Source organism: Chelonia mydas, chromosome 20, assembly GCF_015237465.2.
Source record: "Chelonia mydas isolate rCheMyd1 chromosome 20, rCheMyd1.pri.v2, whole genome shotgun sequence".
Classification (NCBI taxonomy): Eukaryota; Metazoa; Chordata; order Testudines; family Cheloniidae; genus Chelonia; species Chelonia mydas.
The window spans coordinates 462,710-485,530 of record NC_051260.2 but is presented as its reverse complement, the minus strand read 5'-3'; the positions used below and the strand labels follow the sequence as shown (position 1 = coordinate 485,530).

At 40.4% G+C, this 22,821-nt stretch overlaps 1 protein-coding gene across 4 annotated transcripts in view; it reads right to left on the bottom strand.

The window, feature by feature from the left end:
- Positions 1–1,661: 1,661 nt before the first annotated feature.
- Positions 1,662–22,821, bottom strand: part of LARP4 (La ribonucleoprotein 4) — a 44,844-nt gene continuing 23,684 nt past the window's right edge. For 3 of the 4 annotated variants that reach the window (XM_037884255.2, XM_037884256.2, XM_043533178.1), the window contains exons 8-16: positions 21,874–21,927; positions 20,898–21,107; positions 20,165–20,268; positions 14,488–14,721; positions 13,093–13,141; positions 8,175–8,333; positions 7,416–7,537; positions 6,938–7,106; positions 1,662–6,550 (exon numbers count right to left, since the gene is read on the bottom strand). In XM_037884255.2, coding sequence (XP_037740183.1) covers positions 6,215–6,550; positions 6,938–7,106; positions 7,416–7,537; positions 8,175–8,333; positions 13,093–13,141; positions 14,488–14,721; positions 20,165–20,268; positions 20,898–21,107; positions 21,874–21,927 — 1,437 coding nt within the window. In that variant the 3' untranslated portion in view covers positions 1,662–6,214. Of the gene's footprint in view, positions 6,551–6,937; positions 7,107–7,415; positions 7,538–8,174; positions 8,334–13,092; positions 13,142–14,483; positions 14,722–20,164; positions 20,269–20,897; positions 21,108–21,873; positions 21,928–22,821 lie in introns of those variants that run through there. The other variant, XM_037884257.2, reaches the window with a different exon arrangement.

Sequence of the window (22,821 nt, the reverse complement as noted above, 5' to 3'; positions counted from 1 at the left end):
TCCAGTAAATTCAGAGAGGCTAGATCCACCAGTGTTTATTAACCAACATGGTCAGGGGGACACACCCATGCTCCAGGTGACCCTAAACTTCCAACTCCCAGAAGCTGATACTGAACAACAGGTGATGAAGTGTTCTGTAGCTCACGAAAGCTTATGCTCAAAATAAATTGTTTAGTCTGGAAGGTGCCACAAGTCTTCCTGTTCTTTTTGCAGATACAGACTAACACGGCTGCTCCTCTGAAACAGGGGTGGATCACTCAAAATTGCCGATCTGTTCACTATCTGTGAACCATATGGCACTGGCCACTGTCAGTAGACAGCATACTGGGCTAGATGGACCATTGGTCGGACCCACTATGCCCGTTCTTATGTTCCCACAGCCCACTCAGACTGTGGCACCGCAGCTGATAGTACTAAAAGCTGGAGGCATTGGTGCTAGTTACAGTGGAGTATCCATTCACTAGACATTGGTCTGCGACCACCTTCTGTGGCATCAGTAATTGAACCTCAGGGGGCCTCTGTAGCTGTAGAATAGTGCTGCTTAGGGCTCTTGTGGTTGATAGGAAACAGATAGTAGTCTATTCCTGCACAGGCCAGCAACAGAGAATGTATTCAAAGAGGAGATTAAGGTTTGTGGCTGCAGCATCCCAACACTGTCCTCCACATCTAGCATTGATGATGGACAATAAGATTAGTTCAGCAGCTCCCAAACTGTATTGGTTCACATACCACCTTAAAAATGGTTGTGCAATTAACTGATGGAATATCAAGCTCATGTATTACAATATAGGAACCCCTACTTTAGTCATAGGCAGCTTTCTTCTAGTTCACTACTTAAAATTCCCATTCTGTAGGGTCTTAGGTCAATTACCACTCCATCCATGGCCCTGCATGCCCAGAACAACGTAAACAGACCAATGAAGCTACAGGTTCTGAGTACTATTGAAAGTTAGGCCATTGAGATGGCTGAACTGAGCTACGGATGACACACTGGTTACCCTGTCACACCGATACAGGCAGGTTACATGCCTGTACACATGGTGAAGTGGGCCTTCAGAGCACGTGAAGCTGACAGAACCTATTTTGAGGAACAAGACATGCTTCCGCTGAAGGGCACACAGCTGTGGAATACCCTATTGCACCCATGTCTTGTTCTAAAGCACAAGACAAGTCATGCCACATTTGAGAGGCCTTCCCAAAATAGGTGAAACAGATTTTCTTCTTTGGGTTCCTCTCTCTGAGGGAGGCTCATGAAGACTGAAGGAGGGATTAGCAAGAGCTACCACATTTATCAGTATGCTAGAAATACACAGATAGGAGCTTACTTGCACTTTTGTTTTACCTGCCATTAATGACCTCTTGCTCTCAAATATGGGAAAGGAAGAACTGGTCCATCTGCAGTCGACACATCATTCTGGACTCAAGTCCTAACTAACTTTCCTTTCCAGAATAAATCTGAACTACCGTGCCTTTACTATTTTCCTTCAACCTTTCCATCTTAAGAAAGAAATCCATCTTTTTTCCTGTAACATGAAACAACACTATCTCAAGACGGCAAAGATAGGAGACATTATGCAATGTTTTCAGGCATGTATGGAAAGTAGTATTAGAAGCCATTTAACATCGAACAGCATCTCATTGTGAAATCAAAGACAGAAGGATTGCTTCTTTAAATCAGCTTTATTTTTCTAACTGTTATTTCAATTTCCCATAGCACCTTGGCAATGTCAAAAACAGAAATACAAATACATGTATTATCATTTTAACATTTAAAGCATGAACCTACTTTACAGAAATTGTTTTGGACAGTTTTGACAATGGACAGAGTATAGAAGCCAGATAAGTTGCTTTTTTTCTTCTTTCACTGAAGCCCGACCACTTTGGAGAGAGATCATACATGCCAAGGGAATGTCAGAATTGTCTGGGAGGAGCGAGATGTCAATAGTCACTTAAACTCAATATATTATCTGCATATTTTGTATTTTATAAAATTAGAACAAAAGCCATTTGTGCACAAATCTGTTTACATGTGAAGTTGCATTTTTTTGATATTGTACCCATAACTGAAGCTCCATAAAAATAAACCTCTGGTTCTTAAATATAAAATTGAAAGTTGTTACAGGTTAGTTTGCAGATGGATTTTTCAGAAATAATCTTTAACTCCTTTCAAGTCCTCCCAACAGTATATTAAAAACAGACTCATTTGACCTCTTGAAGTGTCTATGCTGGGGACACTTAAGAGAAGAGCCAACTAAAAAAAACTAAAACAAAATCATGTACCATCCTAAAGGAAGCTCAGACTATATGTAGTATATATACAAACAAGAGCATGATAAATCATTCAGATTAATGGCAACAATCTTATTTCAGAAGGAAATATCAAAAATTAGAAACCAAAAGTCTATTTGCATATCTGTTGCAATCAAGGATTTACAAAATAAACTCATCAGAAGCAAGTTTTCCTCCTAAGTGCATTTCTGTTGTATCTTGTCTGTAATACAATGGTTCATTTTACAAGTTTAAAATATTGCCTGTACACAGATTTTATCCCAAGTGAACGTTCACTTGCGTAACAGTAAAAACAGTGGACATTTTCAAGATATTTAAGTAGATATTGATAAAGTAGTAAGGCCATAGCTATTTAACTACAGTAAAGCATTGATTAAGTCACTTAATTGCTACTGATCTGCCACAATATCACCCTTGTTCTCTTCTGGTTAATAGGATGGGTTACTTTATTTTACCTACTGCTAAAACTGCACCATCATACTGTGCCAAGCTAACTTGGTTAATTTTTTTTTTTTTTAAACAAAGATAGCAGGAATGTAAGATGCTATAAAACTAACTTAATTTTAGAAATTAAACTTCTGCACTTTTTAATTTTACAATCACATGCAAATAGTCCCTCCTTCCCCTCCCCAGAAATACAAAAAAAAATGGCCCAATCTTTTCCACAAATAAAGTGAAAGAAGTTTAGCTAGGGGAATACACCTTTGTAGCTAACAAAATAAAACAGACTAATTTTGTAAACAAGTGACAATTTGTGAAACTAAAAGTTATTTGAGATCTGCACTTGTGCGCGCGTTTCATTGGTTTTTCTTTTTAAATACAGTCAGCAGGGTAGAAGAATGCATGTTTGCCTGATGTGGTGAGCTATTAAGGAGAGAGCCACTGAGAATCCATCATCTTCAATAGCTCAATGAACTTTTGTGGAACAAGAGCCAGTTTTACCTCTGGTAATAAGATGATGCACCTCAACTGAAGTCAATGGAGTTGCACCAGCAGTGAATCTGGTTCCCAAATGGTCATTTTGTCCTTGTTTCCAATTGTCTGTCAAACAGGAAAACTTGGTGGGTAGAGACACAAGAATTTGCCTGAGACTATATCTGGAGAATGAGAAGTAGCAGCTAGCCCATCTATGTTATGTATTTGCCATGCAATACAAGTACTGCAGGAGGACTTGCACACAACTATTGTTTTCACAGCCTTTATATTTACCTTATTATTCCCCACCCCAAGTTCCCCCAAAAAGACGAAAAGTATCCATGGCGGTGGGGGAAGGAGGAGAATCCTAATGTTAAATCTTTGCACACCAGTATCAATTAGTTTAGTTATGGTGAGCTCCCTAATCTGGAAAAAGCCTACAAGTTTACAGACTTATTTGCATACACTATACAAGACCATAATCTGTTGCTGGAAAATGCACATTTAAAGACATAAAACATTCCTTCCACACGTCAAGTTTTTCCAAATCACCTTACAAGAAAAAAAGATTGATCTGTAAGGATTTTTTGTACATCTAATAAAAGGCAAAAGCTTCACTTTACAACTGTCAGAAACACTCAAGTTCTATCTTTCAGCTCAACAAGCTCTATGCACTGATTTAAAAGCAGATGCCCACATAGGTCAAAATTAACATGCCAGTACAGCCAAGCTAGGCCAGAGACTGTACATTTGCAAAAGCCTCTTCCCAAAGAGCTCTTCCTCTTAACTGCAGCCAGCTTATGGCTGCTATTAGAATTCCAATACATGTTCACTCTGTAATGAGAGTGCACATTACCCTAATGTTGGTTACTATTATACAGAATATATGTTATTTTCCAGTCTGAGTGCAGTAATTAAGTTTATAAAATTTATAAAAAGTAGCTTCTTTGAAATTTGATGCATTTCACAGAGCTCTTGACAGTTTAAATATTTAAACTTCTTTGTATCATTTCCATCAAATGTAGCATTATCCAAGTAAACTGAAACATGTTTGTAAGCATTCTTAAACTATAGATTTGATCCATGATTTTGGTAAATTAAACTCCAAAACCCAGTACAGGCAGTTTAAAAAGTGAGTAATGATTGTTTTTATATATGTAACATGCACAAAATGAACAGTTAACTGCATAAATATATGACTCATGAATCAAATCAAAAGCAACTGCCAAACTGAGTAATAAGTTAGAGAAATGACAACTCTGGCTTTATATATATAGATATATATATTTATAAAAATAGATACAAGAGTTCTCAAAGCAGTTGATGGAGAATGCCTAATGAGTAAGAAATCAGCAAGGATTACCTGGCTAAGAAATCAAAAGATGAAAATTTCACAGTTAACGTCATTTTTAACTGCCACTTACATACCGTAAACATCTTAGTAATATATGCTAGTGATGCCATTAGAATGAATGTATCACAACTGAATATTCCAGTGTTCACAACTTACAGCTTTAAATTTGTACACATCCTATTCACTTTAAAAACAAAAAACAAAAACAAAAACAAAAACACACACACCACCAGGTACAATTCTTACTGCTGCGAGCTACTTTTCTTAACACTTTATACAGAACTTAGAATGTGGGCATGCTTATTTTGGCAGATTAACGCATTATATTTTTCCTGTTTCCTTCAGTCATTTACGGTAATTACTAGCTTTTAAATTTAACTGCCTACTACACAAAATAGTGTTGTGAATTTAGTCAAAGTAACCTCTTTGAAATAAAGTTAAAACTTCATGGCCTTTGTTCCAAGCAACTGAAAAGAAGTCGGAGCCAGTACAGATACTATAAAGCGGTGCTTGACACCAGTCCAGAGAACCAATGCGAGTCACTGTATGGAAACCTGGGCATGCCCCCAAACTGCTGAATGTCTCAAAGTAAAGAAAAAGCCTCAATTTTAGACCCATTTGGGGCTTTGAACCTGCCCTCAAGACTCCCTCCTGCAAAGCAGAATTCCATGAGTGGCCAAAAGCTCAGGCTCTTCACATGTGAAATTACCACCATCTACTGTGCTGTCTTCCACTAACTGGGCCTGCCTCAGGAAAACATACCAGATAAATGCACATAAGTCTGTAATAAAGGGGTTAGAGAAAGTAGCACTTAAGAAAAAAAAAAAAAAAAATTAAAATTAAAATTAAAATGCTGCCCTCAATTGGCAGGAAAAAAGGGAAAATTAAAAATCCCAAACATGCCCCAGCCCCCCCTTCTTGTGTCTAGGATACTGACTATTCTTACTGTCCTTATGGTCTGATCTACAATGAGTTCTCCAGTAAAATCAGAGTTTAAAAAACGTTTGCTCAATGAAATATTAGTAAGGTCAAAAGACTACATTTCAAGCTGGAAACACAAAGTTCTACTACAGTAGTGCATTCCGTTTTTACCATCAGTGACTAAGTCATGACGTAACAGTATCTGGCTGCACTCACGCAACTCAAGGATGCCGACCAAGCATCTCGGTTGTGGATCTGCTTTGCAATGCAAGGCCATTAATGGCATACATATCACCCTACAAGTCAAACGTTAAATAGGTTTAAAAAAGTAAGTTCTAATTTTACAGAAATGCTTTTTTTTTTCTTCCCCAAAAATAATATTCTCTTGCCCTCTTCCTTCTACACTGAGGGACATATGTCATTTCATTTTTTCATCTGGTCAAAACACTAATTCACAACCTCAAAGTTGATTTCAGGCAGGAAACCCTCTGCAAATTAAAAAACAAAAAGATACAAAAATTATAATCTCTATATATTTATATTGATTGGAATCCTCCAGCATTTGTGAAATCACTTTTAGAGATGAATTTTGGGACCCTCCCCACCTTCTCCACACTCAAACCATATACTTCGATTCAGTATTCGTGTTCCCTGAATACCTCCTCCTTATAGTCCATCTCCTTTGCTGCTCTTTAGTCCACAGCTCAAATTAAATAGAGAAGAGTTAGATGAGTTTTACTTTGGTGATCGGGGTGGCACATACTGCTCCTTGCCGATACGCCGAGGTGCTCCCTGAGGTGAAGATCTGCGTCCAAACTGGCGTCTCTGTTCCCTGATTTTTCCAGCAGCTCCCCTGGGAGGCCCGTTGCCTCTGAACCCAGAAAGATCCTTTGCCCGGCCTTCGAGCTTCTCATGGGCTCTCTCTGAAGCCTTTTCAGAAGTATTGTTTTCTTCGTTTTTGGCAGGGGGAGCTACATTGGTACGAAGCTCCCTAAGTGGCTGAACAGGAACTGGAGCTGGCTCCTTTGGGGGTTTCTGGCAGACTTCAGCGTAACTTAGCTTGCGTGGCTCCTTTGGTGCCAAGGATAGAAAAAGAGTAAAGTTTATGCATTCTGCTAAGAACAACCTATACCAGCAAAGGGCTCTTCAAGAATACCCCAGGCATATTGTTAAAAGAACACAATGCCAGAACATGCTCTGTATAGTGAGCCAGGCTGGTTTAATACCCAGTGGCAGCTCAAAAATCAGAATCTGTGTGAAGGTACCATACCATGATCTGCTCGGGGGGGAGGAGAGGAGAGTGAGGAAAGCAGCCCCCTTGGGACTGGGGAGTACCATGATCTGCCCTGGGGGTGGAGCAGAGAGGAAAGTAGCCAGTTTCCCTAGCCAACAACCTCCAATGTGTGGAAGTCAGTTTACTAGAAAGCACTGAGATCATACCAAGGCAGCTGATCTTACCTGTATTGTCACAGCAAGCGCTGCATTTGCATTGGTAGAGGATGAAGTGGTATTTGTCCTTGATGGCTTTGCAGCACTGAGGGGACGTACAGACACAGATGGGGAAGTGTGGCTATTAACATCTTTCTGAGCAGAGACCTCCTCTGGCTTCTTGTCTGGCTGAGTTGTGCTGACAGATTAGACAAGATAGTTCAACGTTAGAATCTGTTTAAGAGTTAGTTCAGTTTCAGGAATGCTTTTTTCCCTTCTTTCAAATCACTGCAGCAGTTTTAACCAAGTAGGATGCCCAAGGCCATTACCACCAGGTTCTGAACAGCAATCAGCTTTTCAGAGTAACAGAGGCCTAGTTACTAGTATAGTATAGAGGGGGACTGGAGAGAATGCTTCCTTAGAGTAGAAGTAACCAAGACTATCCTTCACACAACACAGCAGCTTATTTTTAAAAACATTTCTCAAATTAGCCAAGTGAATTATATACCTTGGTGCTGGAACCTCAGCCCTGCTTGGTGAGCTCACACTTGTGACAAGTTGCTGGACTGGACTGTGTGCCTGCTCTTCTTGAGCAGATGCAGGACAACTGACGGCCAAGTCTTTGCTCTCCTGAAGAGACAACAGGAATTGTAAAACTGCAGAAGTACAATAGTCATTATGCCAGTACTTGTGTTTTAGTCACCACAAAACTTAAGTCACCAGACATCAAGAATTTAAAGTTAAATATATATGTACAGTAAGAGTTAAGATTTATTTTGTTATATAGAATATGCACATGGCACTTATTTCAGTGCGAGTCTTCTATACAGAGATGCCAGTTTTACATCAGGTGAAAAAACATGGGACAGAGAACAAACAAGACTATGGTCTTCTGTACAACTGCAGAGACGAGCAACACCACTGCAGGTAAACAGATTCTTCCAAAAGCATCCCTACCCTAAACTCCCTTTAACTGATCTGTACTTCAGAAGGCACCACTGCTGATCTGTCTGCTTTATTTTGAAATACAGAGTCCAACACTAAGTCTGGAAAGAGGAGTGGTAATTGCACAGGTTCCATTAGACACCACATGGAAATCAGCAAGCCCAAGAACAGAAACAGAAAAGGCTAGAGTATTATAAGTTTAGACCTGCTTGGGGACAGTGCAGTTTACAGCTCTACCACAATAAGCCTGAATAATTTTAAGGACATGTGGAGGAGGGACGTTAACCATCTTGATGTGCACTCCAGAAGTAGAAACAAGTACCTTCTCTTTGCCAGTTCCTTTAACAATGTCAGACATTCTGCTTTCCAACACTGGTTCTCCTTGTATTTTTGCGGTACTGCCAGGTAGAGGAGGGAAATTTGATGCTAGTAAATCAAACTTTGGTGTCTGAGTCTTTGTTTCTGCTGAAGGCTGAGGTCGCTAGAAGAAAAGAGGTCTGTTAACATACACTATGTAACCATACCACCTTGTGTTATGAGCCTATACAGGTCTCAAGGTAAGTAATGTCAAGACAGTTCCTGAATGGAAGTCTATCGAACACCACATCCTGCATGATGAAATCTTGAAGATTCAGGGATTGTATCCTTCCCTCCGAGTCAGTATGCAGCCCACACCTGATGGTGGGTGTCAATGCAGTGACATCTTTCAGAAGAGATGCAGTATTAGAAACTCCAAATCGCTTTAATAATTGGGATGTTTCCTGGCCAAATTCCAACTGCAGTGGTTTCAGTTTGCCTCCCTATACTTGTTTTGCAGCTTCAGTTCAATGAAGTGTATGTTACTGCCCATCTAGCGCATAAAATAATTACACATCTGCTCTGTAACTTGTTCCTCAAGACACGTTGCACACATCCATTCCAGTTCAGGTGTCTGTGTGCCAGTGCATCGAAGCCAGATACCTTTTTCCCGTAACTGTACCTGCAAGGGCAGCACATGCTGCCTCCACACACTCCTCCTAAGCAAAGAAGGTTTGGAGCCCCTGACCCTCCCCCCACCTCAGCTCTTTCATACTGAAAGCCTGCATCTCAAGTGATTCTGATGGAGAGGGGAAGGGGGGTAGGTTGTGGAATGTACATGAGTAACATCTCAGAGAGCAGGTATGTAACCATTTTTTCCATCTTCAAGTGCTTGCAAGTGTCCATTCCATTTTAGGTGACTCACAAGCAGTTCCCAGTGGAGAAGGGTATTGAGTCTACCCGAACAAGGATCTCAGTACTTCTCTCCCAGGCCTCCAACAACGCTAAATTTGGGAGAGAGAACACGAGTGGTAAGCGACTGAACCAAATTGAAGACCAGGTAACAGCTCTGCAAACATCACTGATGGGAACACGACCCAGGAAAGCTGCTGATGCATATAGAGTCCGTATAGAATATGCTAAAATTCTCTGACGTAGAGAACGTTTGCAATGTTGTAGTAGACACAAATGCAGAAGGAAATCCAGGACGAGATGCTCTCAGAGCAAACAAGTTTCCCTTTCATTCGCTCAGCAAAGAAAATGAACAATGGAGGAGATAAAACTAAACTCCGTAGACCTGCCAAGTAAAAAGCTAATCTGTCATGAACCTTTAAGATATGTGGCCTCTACCTGTGTGAGAGTAAGGCTTGGGAAAGACTGGCAAACAAACAGTTTCAGTCAAATGAAAATCTGAAACCACTTTAGTGAGAAATTTGGGGTACGGATGCAAGGCAACATTGTCTTTGTAAAAAATCATACAAAGAGAGTGAGCCATCAAACTTCCTAGCTTAAGTAATGGCTATTAGAAATGCTACATTTAATCGAGCGAGGAGACAATGAACATGTGACCATGGATTCAAAAAGAGGTCTCTTCAATCCTGTGAGAACTAAGTTTAAATCTTAGGACAGAGTAGGCTCTTTAGTAAGTGGGGGAAAGTCAATCCAAACCATTTAAGAATTTGACAGAGTTGGAAACACGGACCTGCCATCTACAGGAAATGTTGAGATTGCAGCCAGGTGGACCTCAGTGAACTACTATACTGGAGAGACTTCTCTCTTTTAGGCCAAGCAGATAATATAGAATAAAAAGAATACACCTCCTTCATGGATTTATGTTTATGTCAGGACCAAATAGAGAACCTCCTCTACTTCATAAGGAAGGTGTATCTGATAGAAGCCTTGCTGACCATGGACCAATCAATTGTCCAGGTATGAATACACCTGGACTCCCACCTTTCAGAAGGCTGCTACCAACGCCATGCACTCCATGGAAATTTGAGGGGCCACGGCCTGACTAAATCAAGGGACCATGAACTGATAACGAACAATTGCTATGACAAAACCTTAAGAACTTAGTGTGGCTATATAGCTACACAGAAGTATGCATCCTTTAAGTAGACAGTAGCAAGAAAGTCAGAGAAAGGGAAAGGATAACAGCAGACAGATTAACCATACAAAACTTGATTTTCTTTATGTATTGGTTGAGATGTCACAGCTCTAGAATAAGTCTGAAGACTGATTTGAGAAAGTATCAGGAATAAAATCCCTTCCCCCAATATTGAGACCGTATATCTTCTACAGCCTCTAGCGGTAACAGACTGAACTTCTTGAATTAAACACAGCCTTGTGAGAATGATCCCTGAGAAGGGACGGGGCATCAGAAAAGGGGACAGAATTGAACTGCAAGGTGTAACTCAGTCCTCTATTGTGTGCTGCACTTTGACAGGTAGGCAAGATACCTGCAGTCATGAAGCGGCACACAGCGATACCAGTTGCTATCACACAAGCCAATGAGTCTACCATCTAATGCAGCCTGCAGAGAAACAAAAGGGTTGCCAAGTTATAACATGAGAAGCGGTAGCATCTTCGTAGTAAGCGAGGTGAGCCCCGGATAGCATAAGAGCAGCAACATTAAAATTCTAAGCAGCAACGGCTGCCTGTTGGCGAGCTCTGCAGAGCCGTGTGCTGTAGTGCTCCGGTCTCAGCCCAAGAAAACATCTTTTTGGAAGAGGAACAAGATGCATCTTTTCTTAGTAAAAATGTTACAAACAAATGAACTGCCACATATGATCTGTATGACCCCTACCAAACTCTTTGCCTCAGTGATATCTTGTGGCTGGGCCTCCCACAGGTTAATTATGCATTTCTTTTACCTGCATTATTTTAGCAGTCTTAAAACAAGAGCATTGGCCTGAATAAGGCATTGCTAAGGCAGGTGCTGCTCAAACTATTCAATATTTTCTGTCCCCATAAAAGTAAGAAGCCACAAACCAGGGTCTGACCATAAATGCTAAATAACTAACTGCCCATAAGCCTAACTTCTTGCACCCCCTTTGAATATCATCTCAGGTCCCAGTCAGGCTTCCATTGAAGCCAGCCGGACTTTTGACAATTACTTCTATGGGAAGAGGATCAGGTCTTCAGCATCCTATTATAAGGGAGAGATAATGGGAGCAAGTTGCACTGAGTTCCACCTAGTGGTCAATGTGAAGCAGCACACTTTTGGAAGAGCAGTCAGCAACAAGGTTTCCTATAGGATATACCTGTTACTAAAGAGATAAGACAGGCTCTAAAAAAAAAAAAAAGAAATAGGAAGTAATGGCTGGAACCAAGAGACTGATGTATTTTCACTTGTCAGGCAAGCATTCACATTCTATCTTCACAGCCTCAGACAGGAGCTAGTGTAGCCCATAGGATTACTTTGCTAGCTATTCTATCCTATTAATCCAGCCAGCCGTATCAAATATGTTACTCTTTCTGAATTAATCCATTTTATTCTTACATTTTATCAATATGAATTCCTATGAATTTAGGGTGTGTTGAGGCATATGATATGTGTTTCCTAATATACATAAAATAAGTTTTGCTGAAATGCAAGAAGCCTACCGGCCTGTATCCAGTAAGAGCCGCTTAATAGCTAAAAGTATCATCAGTTAAGAGTACGTCAGCCTAAAAGCTGGTAACTTTTGGCATAGATGGGAATGGTCCCTGAACTTTGGGGAACCAAAGGGAGGAACTATACACAACACCGAGCAGGCTTATCTGGTATCTACAACCGGTTGCTAACCGCAGGTATACCACAACCTGGAAGTCACCAAGAGAGCCTAGATTGGCAGTTTTTGGAGTGAGATAATCCTTATTAATATATAGAGAGTAAGTGTCATAATCCACTAACCTATAGGATAAGGGTACCCATAAATTTCTTAGGGTACAGAAATAAGATCTGGGTATAGCAGGTTGGGCCTGAAGTACATAGTGTCAGGATCCTATACAATACCTTGTAAGGATATCATAGGGAGAGCTTCTTTTAGTTCTTTTGGGGCTTTTTTTTTTTTTTTTAAAGCTCTTTTAGCTCTAACTAACTCTTTCTTTTCTTTGGTCTTCTATATTCTATACACCAGTGGACTCCAAAATTTTTGGATCGCGCACCCCCACAGTACCGCCAAAGAAAGGAGACGGGAAGACCTGCCGCAGGCGTGCTGCCGAAAGGGAAGACCTGCCACAGGCGTGCAAAGCTGCCGCTGAAGGAAAAGTAAAACAGCGGAGTGCCGTCCAGCGGCGCTCCTCCTGCCGCACACCCCATGGAATCCTCTGGCGCACCCCCTGGGGTGCATGCACCCCACTTTGGAGACCACTGCTATAGACTATCATTCTATCTTCTGTCACACTATCAGCTCAGCTTGTGCAGTACAGTATAACTACTCAACATTCCTAACTACTGGGGAAGCCAGCACCATCATGTTATCGGGCATGCTAGGAGTAAGGCTAGTCCTTCACCTCCTATTACCGGATCCTCAAGGAAGGGTCAGAGTATATTAAGTTAAGGTACTTATAATATAAATGTTACCACCAGGAGTTTTGGAATTCTTTTACTGTTTTGCAGTCATAAGTTTCATAGCATCTATTCTTTTGTTAATCTCAATAAAGTTTTATCAATTTGGTATTGTCCTCAGTGTGAGTGTTTTTGCCAAGCACCCTGAGAGTCCTCTCCCGATATAGAACTCTGAGTTCTTGAACCCTGTAGTCTGAATTGGACAAGAACTTATAAATCTTCTGGTCGGATGCGATCAGTGGCGAATCGTAACAATGAACCCTTCAAATTCAGGTCAAGACTAGGGGGAGAGCGAGGTACATGAAGTGGTAAGGCAGAGCCCATTTCACTGCCTAGGTCCCTCCCCTCTACATGTCTCCCTCCCCCATGAAATAATGGAAATGGAACTTACTGAAAGACGGTCATCTTCTCGTCTTCTCCGACCTCTGAAAAAGTTCCTCCTTTAAAGGAAAAAAGAAGGGAAGTGAAGACAAACCTCAGCAAGCGTATTAGTCTAGCTCCTAATTATATCCCCCAGAAAGGGGAGCATGCACTTAAGTGCCCATCCTTCTTCCTGCGGCTGATGTAAAAGTAGAACTATAATAGTGCCTATTGATCAGACCCAAGACACGCCTCTTCTCCATTCTTAGGGGTCTAACTTTATTTCTCAGTGCATCAACTTGTTTTGCAGACTGAACTGGTGTCCTTTCTGTTACAAGGAAAGGTCTTTAGACCTACTTTTTTAGGACACAACGTGCCTGCTGTGGATTAGACTTTACTACTGTGAACAACTCTTACTTTGGTTCTCTTTAAAAACCTATATTGTAGTAACAGGTGTGATTGGGAATTTTTGGTCAGCAAGTTGTTTAGAGAGGGTCAGAACCCCAGTACTAACAGACACCAAAAATCAACTGGCTTTATCTCAGAAGATAAATGTTTGAAGCTCCCAGCCACTGAGCCCAGAGGACTTTGGTACTTGTTTAAAATTTAATATAACCCCAAAGGCCACAGTTTTACCTAATGAATTGTTTGTATTCTGTAGGCCAGTCATAAACAGAGTTGTGGTCACAATCTAGTCCTTACAAAGTAGTGAAACCTGTCTTTACACTACCTACAAACTATTTGAATCTTAGAACAAAAAAGCCCAGAGATAGCACAACTGCTTTAAAAAAAAAAAAAAAAAAGAGAAACAAAGATGTGCAAGTGAGTGGTAGGGGATGGGGGGAAATACTCTCCATTTGCTTTACATAAGAGTTGGTTTCTAACTTTTTGCTTTAACTACTAACTGAAGGTAATTGCTAACATGCACGAGCTTCCCCCCACGTTCATACTATGAGCCAGAAGAGACTTGCAGCATGTTTTACAAAAATGAAATAAACATAAGCCTTAAAGTTTTAACACTACACTCAGATTGTAAGGGTTATGTAGAACGGAGTTTGTACAGAAACATGTTTTTCTTTAATAAACCAGTTTTAACTTCTATAAGGACATCCCTATTTACTACCAGCTGTATGGATTTCCTACCATTAGAGCCTGTAAAAATGGAGAGTCAAAACATTTTCAATCTTACTTAGAAAAGGTCAAAATGTATTATGCTCAATTTGCTTGTTTAATTGAATATCAATTCGCTCCCTAGACCACTCCACAGATAACTGAACAGTTGTGTTCAGCACCTGATGTTATTTTGGCTTATGAAAATTAATCTAAAGCTGGTTCAGCAATCTTTTCCCAACCCTGTAGCCAATGTTTCTCCAACCACACACTGCCTTCACTGTAGCATATGGCTGTCATTGCTGCAATTTTTTACCTGCCCCTGCCAATACTGTAGTCTCCATTCTGCTCCACCTGCGAGATGGAATAATCCTTCTGAGAACAGCCTTGTTCCTGGTGTCCTGTTAATGTACTGGTATGTCGTTCCATACCAAAATTCCTCAAGTTGGTTCTGTTCAGTGGTCCATCCCCCATTGACACTGTACCAACCACAGCTGTACCCTCTGCACAGTGTTCCGAGCTGCTTGATGATCGGAAATGAGGCTTCACACTGTATGAGATACAATAAGAAGTTGTCAACACCACAACATAAGGACCAATAAGCAAAGTTCTCCCCCAAACAAACTAGAACACTTTCGGTAATATGGTCTGAAGTAATTAAAAAGAGACAATAAATAAATGTTACTCCTCCATTGTTAAAACAATATCCCATGTGGTACCATACACCCTTGCCCTGACTTCATGGTCCAAGGACAAAATGCTCCATTGTCCAGCTCCCAAGCCATATAATTAGGCATCCTCAATCCATCTCTTCTTACTAATCCTGAGTAGTCAACCAGAAGTCCCAACTGACTCTAAAAAAACTGACTATAAAGAAAATAGAAAATCCTGCAAAAGCTCAAGAGTTAGGCAATTAACACTATCACTAACATACAAGTGAAACAGAGGGAGATGGGCCGTGATTAGTCTATAGGAACAAAGGAGTATAAAAAAAAAAAAGGTGAGATTTGCCTATGTGAGAGCAAGAACAAATACAGATGCTTAATTCCACCACACTCAGTGTACCCAATTTGTTATTTCAGTGTCTATCTAATGACAGTTGCACATATCCTCTGCAAAATACAAGCAGATGATTCCAAACAAAGTATTTCAGACAACACAGGAGCATCCAATTCACAGCTGAGAGAAAGTTTCCCTTTGGACAGCAGCCTGAGTGACAAGTAATATAACTTTAATATGTACTAAATGTTCAAGTCTAAATATTTACCCTACCTCACACTATATAAACAGACTGGATTCCCTCCTTGCAATCCTCCTCCAACTCTCCTACACTCTTTGGCTTCTTCCAGTGTCACCCCCACAGCAAGTCTCAAGAACCACCACCAGTTTGGAGCACAGGATTTTATGTATTTCAAAAAAAAAAAAAAATCTATACATCCCTGTGACAGAGAATGTCCAAGGGCGGTCTCCAAATGCCAGGAATTCTAGACTGGCTAGTAAAGAGGTAGATTCCCTTCTACTATCTTCCTTTCTCTTCAGCTGAGGGGAACTGCATGTCTTCAGCAAGTTACCATCTGCTAATAGCAAACCATGGAACCAGAAATGAGAGACAGATTAGTAATCTAATCTTGAGTTGACAGTGCAAGATTCTTCCCTGTGCTCTATACTGTATCTTCCAATGCCATTTTAAGTGACAAATGACACAATTTTGCCACTACTTCCTTTGGGTGGCTCCTGCACAGCTTGATAGATCTAATGGCTAAGAAAGTGCCTCTTTGGCTCTCAAATGCAGGAAGTATATCAGGAAAGTCACCCACCCTTCATTTTAAATCTCAGGAACCCATGCGCTGAAGAACCATTTTCTGATTGTTCTGAAGCCCAACCTATCTTGCCAATGTCATTCTCACACTACGGTCTTAACATCCACAAAACAAGGAAGCTGATTAAGTCTGATAACAACAATTTGGGAGTTTGTCACAGGGCGTGAACCTTTCACTCCTGCGCACATGCAGGCATGTTGCAACATTTCAGGCCCAAATAAATGTGATCGGTTTAAACAAATGCTGGTTTGTTTACTTTAAAGACAAAACAGCCAATATTTAATATTAGACTAGTGACTACCCACATGATGCGATAAATTAAGCTTAGCCCACAGGACAAAAAGCTTTACGGGGAAGCAGCATGTAAACCTTCTCCCTGGAGGAAGTTTTCTGGGACTGAAGATGAAGCACAGTTATATTGAACAGAGATGGCCTAGTACTACTTACCTCCAACAAACTTTATGGAACAATCCTCAGCTACCCAGTAAGTAGCTTTTCTCCATCAACAAAATGAGGCAGAGGCAAAGAGACTTAAAGTGACAATCAGTTTAGGCTCAATTATTTTATTTATTTATATTTTTTAAAATATATTTGAACATAACAGAAGAGTTTATCATTTTTTGATTAAATGATTAAACATTGGTCAGATTCATACAATTTAAGTCCAGAAGGAACCACTGTGATAATTTAATATGGATTCTTGTGCAAATGCTAAATTCTATTACCTTCAGTTCTAAAGATTCTCCGACAACCCAAACACTACTACATTGTGCTAGCACAAGAATTTATGAGGCAGCCTAGAAAGAGTGAAAGTTGTTTATTGCCCAAACTGAAGGGGGGGGGAGAGACAGAAACCCACCATGCATAAACGGTATTAAATACAGATGATTGAAAAATTTAAATCTAATGCATCAGTGGATCTCAGTCCTTTCCAGACTGGAACCCATATTACAACATGGAAAAAAAAAAAAAAGTCTCCCACAATTTGCTAATCCATCTGCTCAGATTTCCAACAGATTTCACAGGCCCATGCTGAAGAGACAAAAAGGAACGTGAACTTTAAAAAACATACCAGTTACCAAGGAGAGCTGAGACTTTAAGAAACTCCTTTAACATGTCTCATTTAAACAAATGAGTATACAGAGCATCCTTTACATAACCAGTTAGGGACAGTCCAGGGAAACAGAGCAATTCCTGCTGCTTGGGACATGTAAAATTAGACTGGTATGTGGACAACGTGAAATAAATGTTCATTAGCAGGGAGGTTTCTAGAGCACTTAATAGGCTTTAGCATCTACAATAGGCATGGAAAGCAGATTTTAGTTAAGTCTCTTAAGTTTGCCATTTTTGAATCCATTCAAAGTGAAGGAAAAGTTTCTAGCTGTATGATTCAGCCCTCAGATCTCATAATCTCACCTTTCATTGAGAAGGCCACACAACCTTGGTCTGGGCAGAAGAACAAAAAGTACAGGAGAAAAGTGCAGAAGACAGGAGAAAGCAAAGAGACAGAAGGAAGCAGTAAGAAAGTGAGCAAGGAGAGTGTGCATGAAACAGAGAGATGCCCAGACTTTTGAATGTTAGACCTGTTCTCTCTGAGCGCGATACCTGATCATCACTGGGCCAACCCTCTGAGCCTACATCTCACTTATCTTGCTAGCACCCCAGCAGAGAGGGAATGTCTCTCAGAGGCTTCCACTATCCTCCTTAAATATAACACTTCAAATCCTGGAAACAGGCTTTAAAGTTGCAATGGCATAAGGCAAGCTTCACACTAAGTTAACATTGAGGTAGGGATGGCTAGAGCACATCCTAGACAAAACGTGGTTGGAACCAGATTACACCATATTGTGTGCAATGAAGCTACCTCTATCTTTCTACTACCTGGAAAGATCAGAGCTCCAGTTCTGGAGAAGGAAGGAGCTCAAATAACTCAACTTTATATTTCTCTACTAAAGAAAAGGCTTATTACAGTAGAGATTCTCATTTAAGAGTCCTAACCCTTTAAAATTCCTGTTCTGAAGGGAGTTTCTCTTCCAGAGACTGCATCATGCAATAGAATTCCCACAGTAAAGCAGGAGCTACCTAGGAGTAAGCACGTGTTATAACCTCTTGTCACCAATGGATATGGAGCTCTTATCTAGAGCCATTAATTATTTGGTATGGTTTCTGGCCAACTCTGGACTCTGTATGAAATTAGATGACTTATCTAATAGTAAAAGTTTACACTATGCTTTGCCGAGATTCAGGACAGAATCTCTGTCTCAAAAGCCTTAAGAATAGGGGTCCATGGTGAACTTAAGGAACTTTTGATGATTAGAACGAGAAGTTCTACACAAGGAGATGTGTCTCCTTCAACTATATGGACTAGTCCCTTTGGTCAACAGCCAAAATGAGAGAGGGAAGCACTTGCCCTCTTGAAATGTCCCTCTCCTCCTTTGAGGGCTGGATAGACAGCTCCTACAAAAGCTAGTTAAGTCAGAGAAAACATTACCTTTGAGGAAAGATTGAAATTGGGTTTATTTAGCCTGGAGAAGAGAAGGGGAGGACATAAAAGTTTTCAAGTATATCAAAGATTATGACAAGGAGGAGGGTGAAAAATTGTTCTCGTTAACCTCAGAGGACAGGTCAAGAAGCAATGAGCTTAAATTGCAGCAAGGGAGATTTAGGTTGTACATTAGGAAAAACTTCTTAATTGTCATGGTAATTAAACACTGGAACAAAATTGTCTAGGGATGTTGTGGAATCTCTCTCATTGGAGGTTTTTAAGGACAGGATACAGAAACGTATGTCAGGAGCGGTCTAGTTATTATGCAGTCCTGCCTTGAGTGCAGGGGACTGGACTAGACGGACTCCTGAGGTCCCTTCCAGTTCTATACTTTTTTGATTCTATGTGATTATGATTGTACAGTGCTGACGACAAGTGCACTTAAATCCTTCCTGCAAGGAGTCACGGGGGGCCTTACCCCAAGAGGATCTGATAGGGTTGCTTTGGCTGCCAGGCTAAAATGGAGGCTCAGTCAAGATTGCTAGAGAAAGAGCACAGTTTCAAAAGGCAAAAATGTTCATTACTTCCATCTGATAATTAGGAAGTGGATATATTTGCCTATCTAGACGGTTTGTACTCTTACTGTACATACCAGCTGGGCTGGACAACAGTCAAAAATCTAGGTCTACAAACACAAGAAATCCTATAAAAATGCTCCATTTAAGTTTTAATAACCAACGGGACGCTGATAAACAGGCACAGTTCTAACACAGCTCAGTGGCAGTTGTGCAGGATCTGCCCCCATTAGAAACAATTCTCTTTCTAAATTCAGCTGCCTCACTTGTCCCAAATGAAGCAATAAACACTTCACTCTGCTCCTGCAAGACCCAATTTCAAAGTCCATCCTCCACTGATCACGTCAATTTATGGCCATGAACTTTAACTCCATTACCAAATGTTTACAGCACAGGTAGTTGTCAAGTGAAGTCTCAAACATAAAAGCGATTACTGTGCTAATCCGCCTGCTTGCTGCATTCAGTAGGAAAGTCTGCACATAAAAGTTTCCACCCACACAAGGCAAGAGTACTATAGTCTTTTGTAATTACAGAGCATTGCTCCAACGAGACACAAGGTTGTTCTCCTCCTCTGCAAATTAATGTATTTGAGCTCACTCTCTAAAATTATATCAGGAGAGAGACTGATGTGATAAATGAATTACAGTGATAAAATTGCTGAATGCTGAATTTATCGAATAATAGTAAGAGCCTGTATCTCTGAACTTGTATAAGGTGAGTGGCTCTACAATGTTAGTCTCACTACAGAAGCTGAATTTGTCTTGTGGGAATTTCTGTTTAGGAAATAAGGCAGCCATGAGTTAGAAGCAACAGTTTCTAAGAGGAAGCTACCTTGGTTTCAGACTTAAACACTTAATGGTAACCCCTTTGAAGCTTTCAGATGAGTCCTTACCTTTGTTCTCTCTAGCACACACAGATTTGTTATTGTATGGCCTCATGAACGTTGGCCTGGATTTTATGCTAAATTTAGTTTCCAAAAAAATTCCACATAGATTTAGCAAACAAGAACTACAAGGCATTATGCCCTTGGTAATAAGCATTCCTTGATGACTCATTAAAGTTCTGGAAACTGCAAATTCTAACAGCACAGCCAGCTTCCCGATTTTCTCTTACCGGTTTCTATGGAATGGGCGACCTATGCTCAAGGAAGCAGCATTCGTTTTATATGATCCTGGTGAATTAAAGCCATTCACGAATCCACCATTAGGAAAAGGGGCCTGCAATGCAGAGACAAGAATATCAGGCTGTCAAGAGTTCAACTAAGTCAAAAGATAAAAGGAAAGATGCTCATGGTTGTTTGGCCCTTTCCTGCACTGCGGACATCAACTTAACTTGCTGCTTTATCCAGAATGTTTTACACCTCAACCCTGTAACATCACATTCCATTATTACAATCCCTCATTCAAAAAAAAAAAATAAAATAAAATAAAAAAATTCTCCCTAGGTCTATAGTTTGTAAAGCCACTACAGTTTCATGATCTTTCTGTCCATGAAGAGCTAAGAAAATCCCTCCCCAGGTTTGCTTGGGATAAACTGAGTTTACACCAGAAGCCCCTGGGATTTAACTGACGCTGGTGATCGGATTGGGTGCCTTTTAGAGGCTCATCTTATTGGGTCTGGACCGTCATTGGCTGAAGCCAATGGTCAGTAACCAACAACATATGGAAGAGGTGACCAGACCCATGTCTCTTGCAAGATAGTGAGAGGTCAACCCAATCAACACAGGCCAATTTGTTACTCAAGCTCTCAAGAGTAGATTTTTGGGACAATATTCCAAAATGTATTGCCCATCAGTGTTGATAACAAAAACCCTCCCATTTTATGAAAATTGGCAGCAGTTACTTACCAGTGGTGTTTCAAAGTAAGGTGCAGGGTTTGGAGACCAAGTCTGAGGCACAATACTGTAAATAGAGTACTGCTGAGGACTATATACAGGCTGCATAAACAGTGGTGAGGCAAACTGTGCTTGTGTTTGAACTGGCTGAGTATACACACTGGAATCCACTACCCGGTAGCCATTTTTAGCAAAAAATGTGTTGATGGCTTTTATCCTTGCCTGTAAGAGAGATCAAACCAAGTTACGTGTGCCGCATGTGAGGAGGGAAGTGCAAGGGGAAAGCCACGAGTTTTCTCTTTCCCTTATTTTTATTATAATGTAAGTAAGGAAAAACTAGGTTAACTGCTGACTACAAGCATAAACCTTGTGTGACAGACTATGTTGCAGTGTTGGTTATCCCTTCTTTCATTTTAACACTTTATTGTAAGGTGGGTATCTTAAACCAATGGATCACTCAAAGCTTTAAACTTTATGCTGCCTTCTGTGGCAATAACTGCCCTATAATTTGAGACTAACTCAGAATTTAAGCAAAAGTCAGTGCTGTGAAAGATGCCAGACTGACAACCATAGAAACTGAAGTCTACTTCTCAGCAGATTAGGTACAGGACAAGGAGCAGCAGGCACGGCAAGTGTCCCTCAGACTGCACAGCCAGGTTGTCTAAAGGTCATTCTAGAGGAGCGAGCTCTACAAAACGAAGAGGGAATCAAAGTCTTTAATCCCTCTGCTGAGTCTTACAAACAAGGATGTCAATATGGAAGCTTAAAGTAGCTATACCTATATCTATATATGACACATCTCCAGTAGAAACTGCACTTGGGATCACCCACCGCACACTCTTAAATTGGGTTCAAGCTAGTGTCCTATAGAAGAAAGGCTTTGCATCCCAAAACTAATTTTTAGTAAGTTTACAGTGCTAGCCAAAGAAAGACATCCAAGATTTTGTCCTGAAATCTCCCCATACCCACATTAAACAAAGAGTCTTACCATTATTGGCTTGCCCTGAAAGGTTTTTACTTCTTCCCTTAAGTATTTAAATGCCTGTGTATATAAAAAGACATTTATTGAAAGATCATTTTGGTAAAACTGCACTTCAAAGACAGTCTTTAGAAAACTAACTAATATAAACATAGCTAGGCCTGAATTCAAGTTGCATTATATTTTGATAAGTTTATGACAATTTTGAAAGAGGAAAAGCCATTGTGTTATTCAAAGCATTAACAGTTCCTGGTTCCTCATGCAGACCAAGCTGCAATGTGTTAGTACACATGCCTTCCTGCCTTCATCCATCTTTCTTAAATCCTAACACAGACATGACCATACCACATTGCTATCAAAGAGTAAGTATTTAATCTCTGTTGCAAGGGTTAAACAGAAGAGTGCTTGCCTTAAGTATGCCACTGCACTAGCATTTCAATATCTGAGTGTGACATTGAAAAACCACACATACCAAAGGGCGAATTTGTACTAAGTCAAACCGTGGTTTGTAATATTATGTTTCCTTTACCACAAAGCACCTATTTTCTCCTATGGCAGCGAAAAAATATCATTGTCCATCCAGTTATTTACAGGGATATTTAATCTGCCTTCTTTTTTTTAAAACCACCCACTTCTCTGCTTGTTCAATGAAAAAAAGCTTCAGTTTAATTTTCCTGTCCAGTCAATTTCTATAGTTTTGCTTTCAGGTTCTCAGGCAATAGCACAAAACTGCAAGGTTTAGTTGTTGCGACTGCAGCAGGATGTGCATTTGAGAAGAGCTTCCAACAGAAAGAATTCATGGAACTAGGACTCTTAAGCTTTCTGTAAAAGCCCAATTGTACCCATGTGTAAGAACGTAACATAAGAATGGCCATACTGAGTCAGATCAAAGGTCCATCCAGCCCAGTATCCATCCAGCCAATGCCAGGTGCCCCACAGGGAGTGAACCTAACAAGT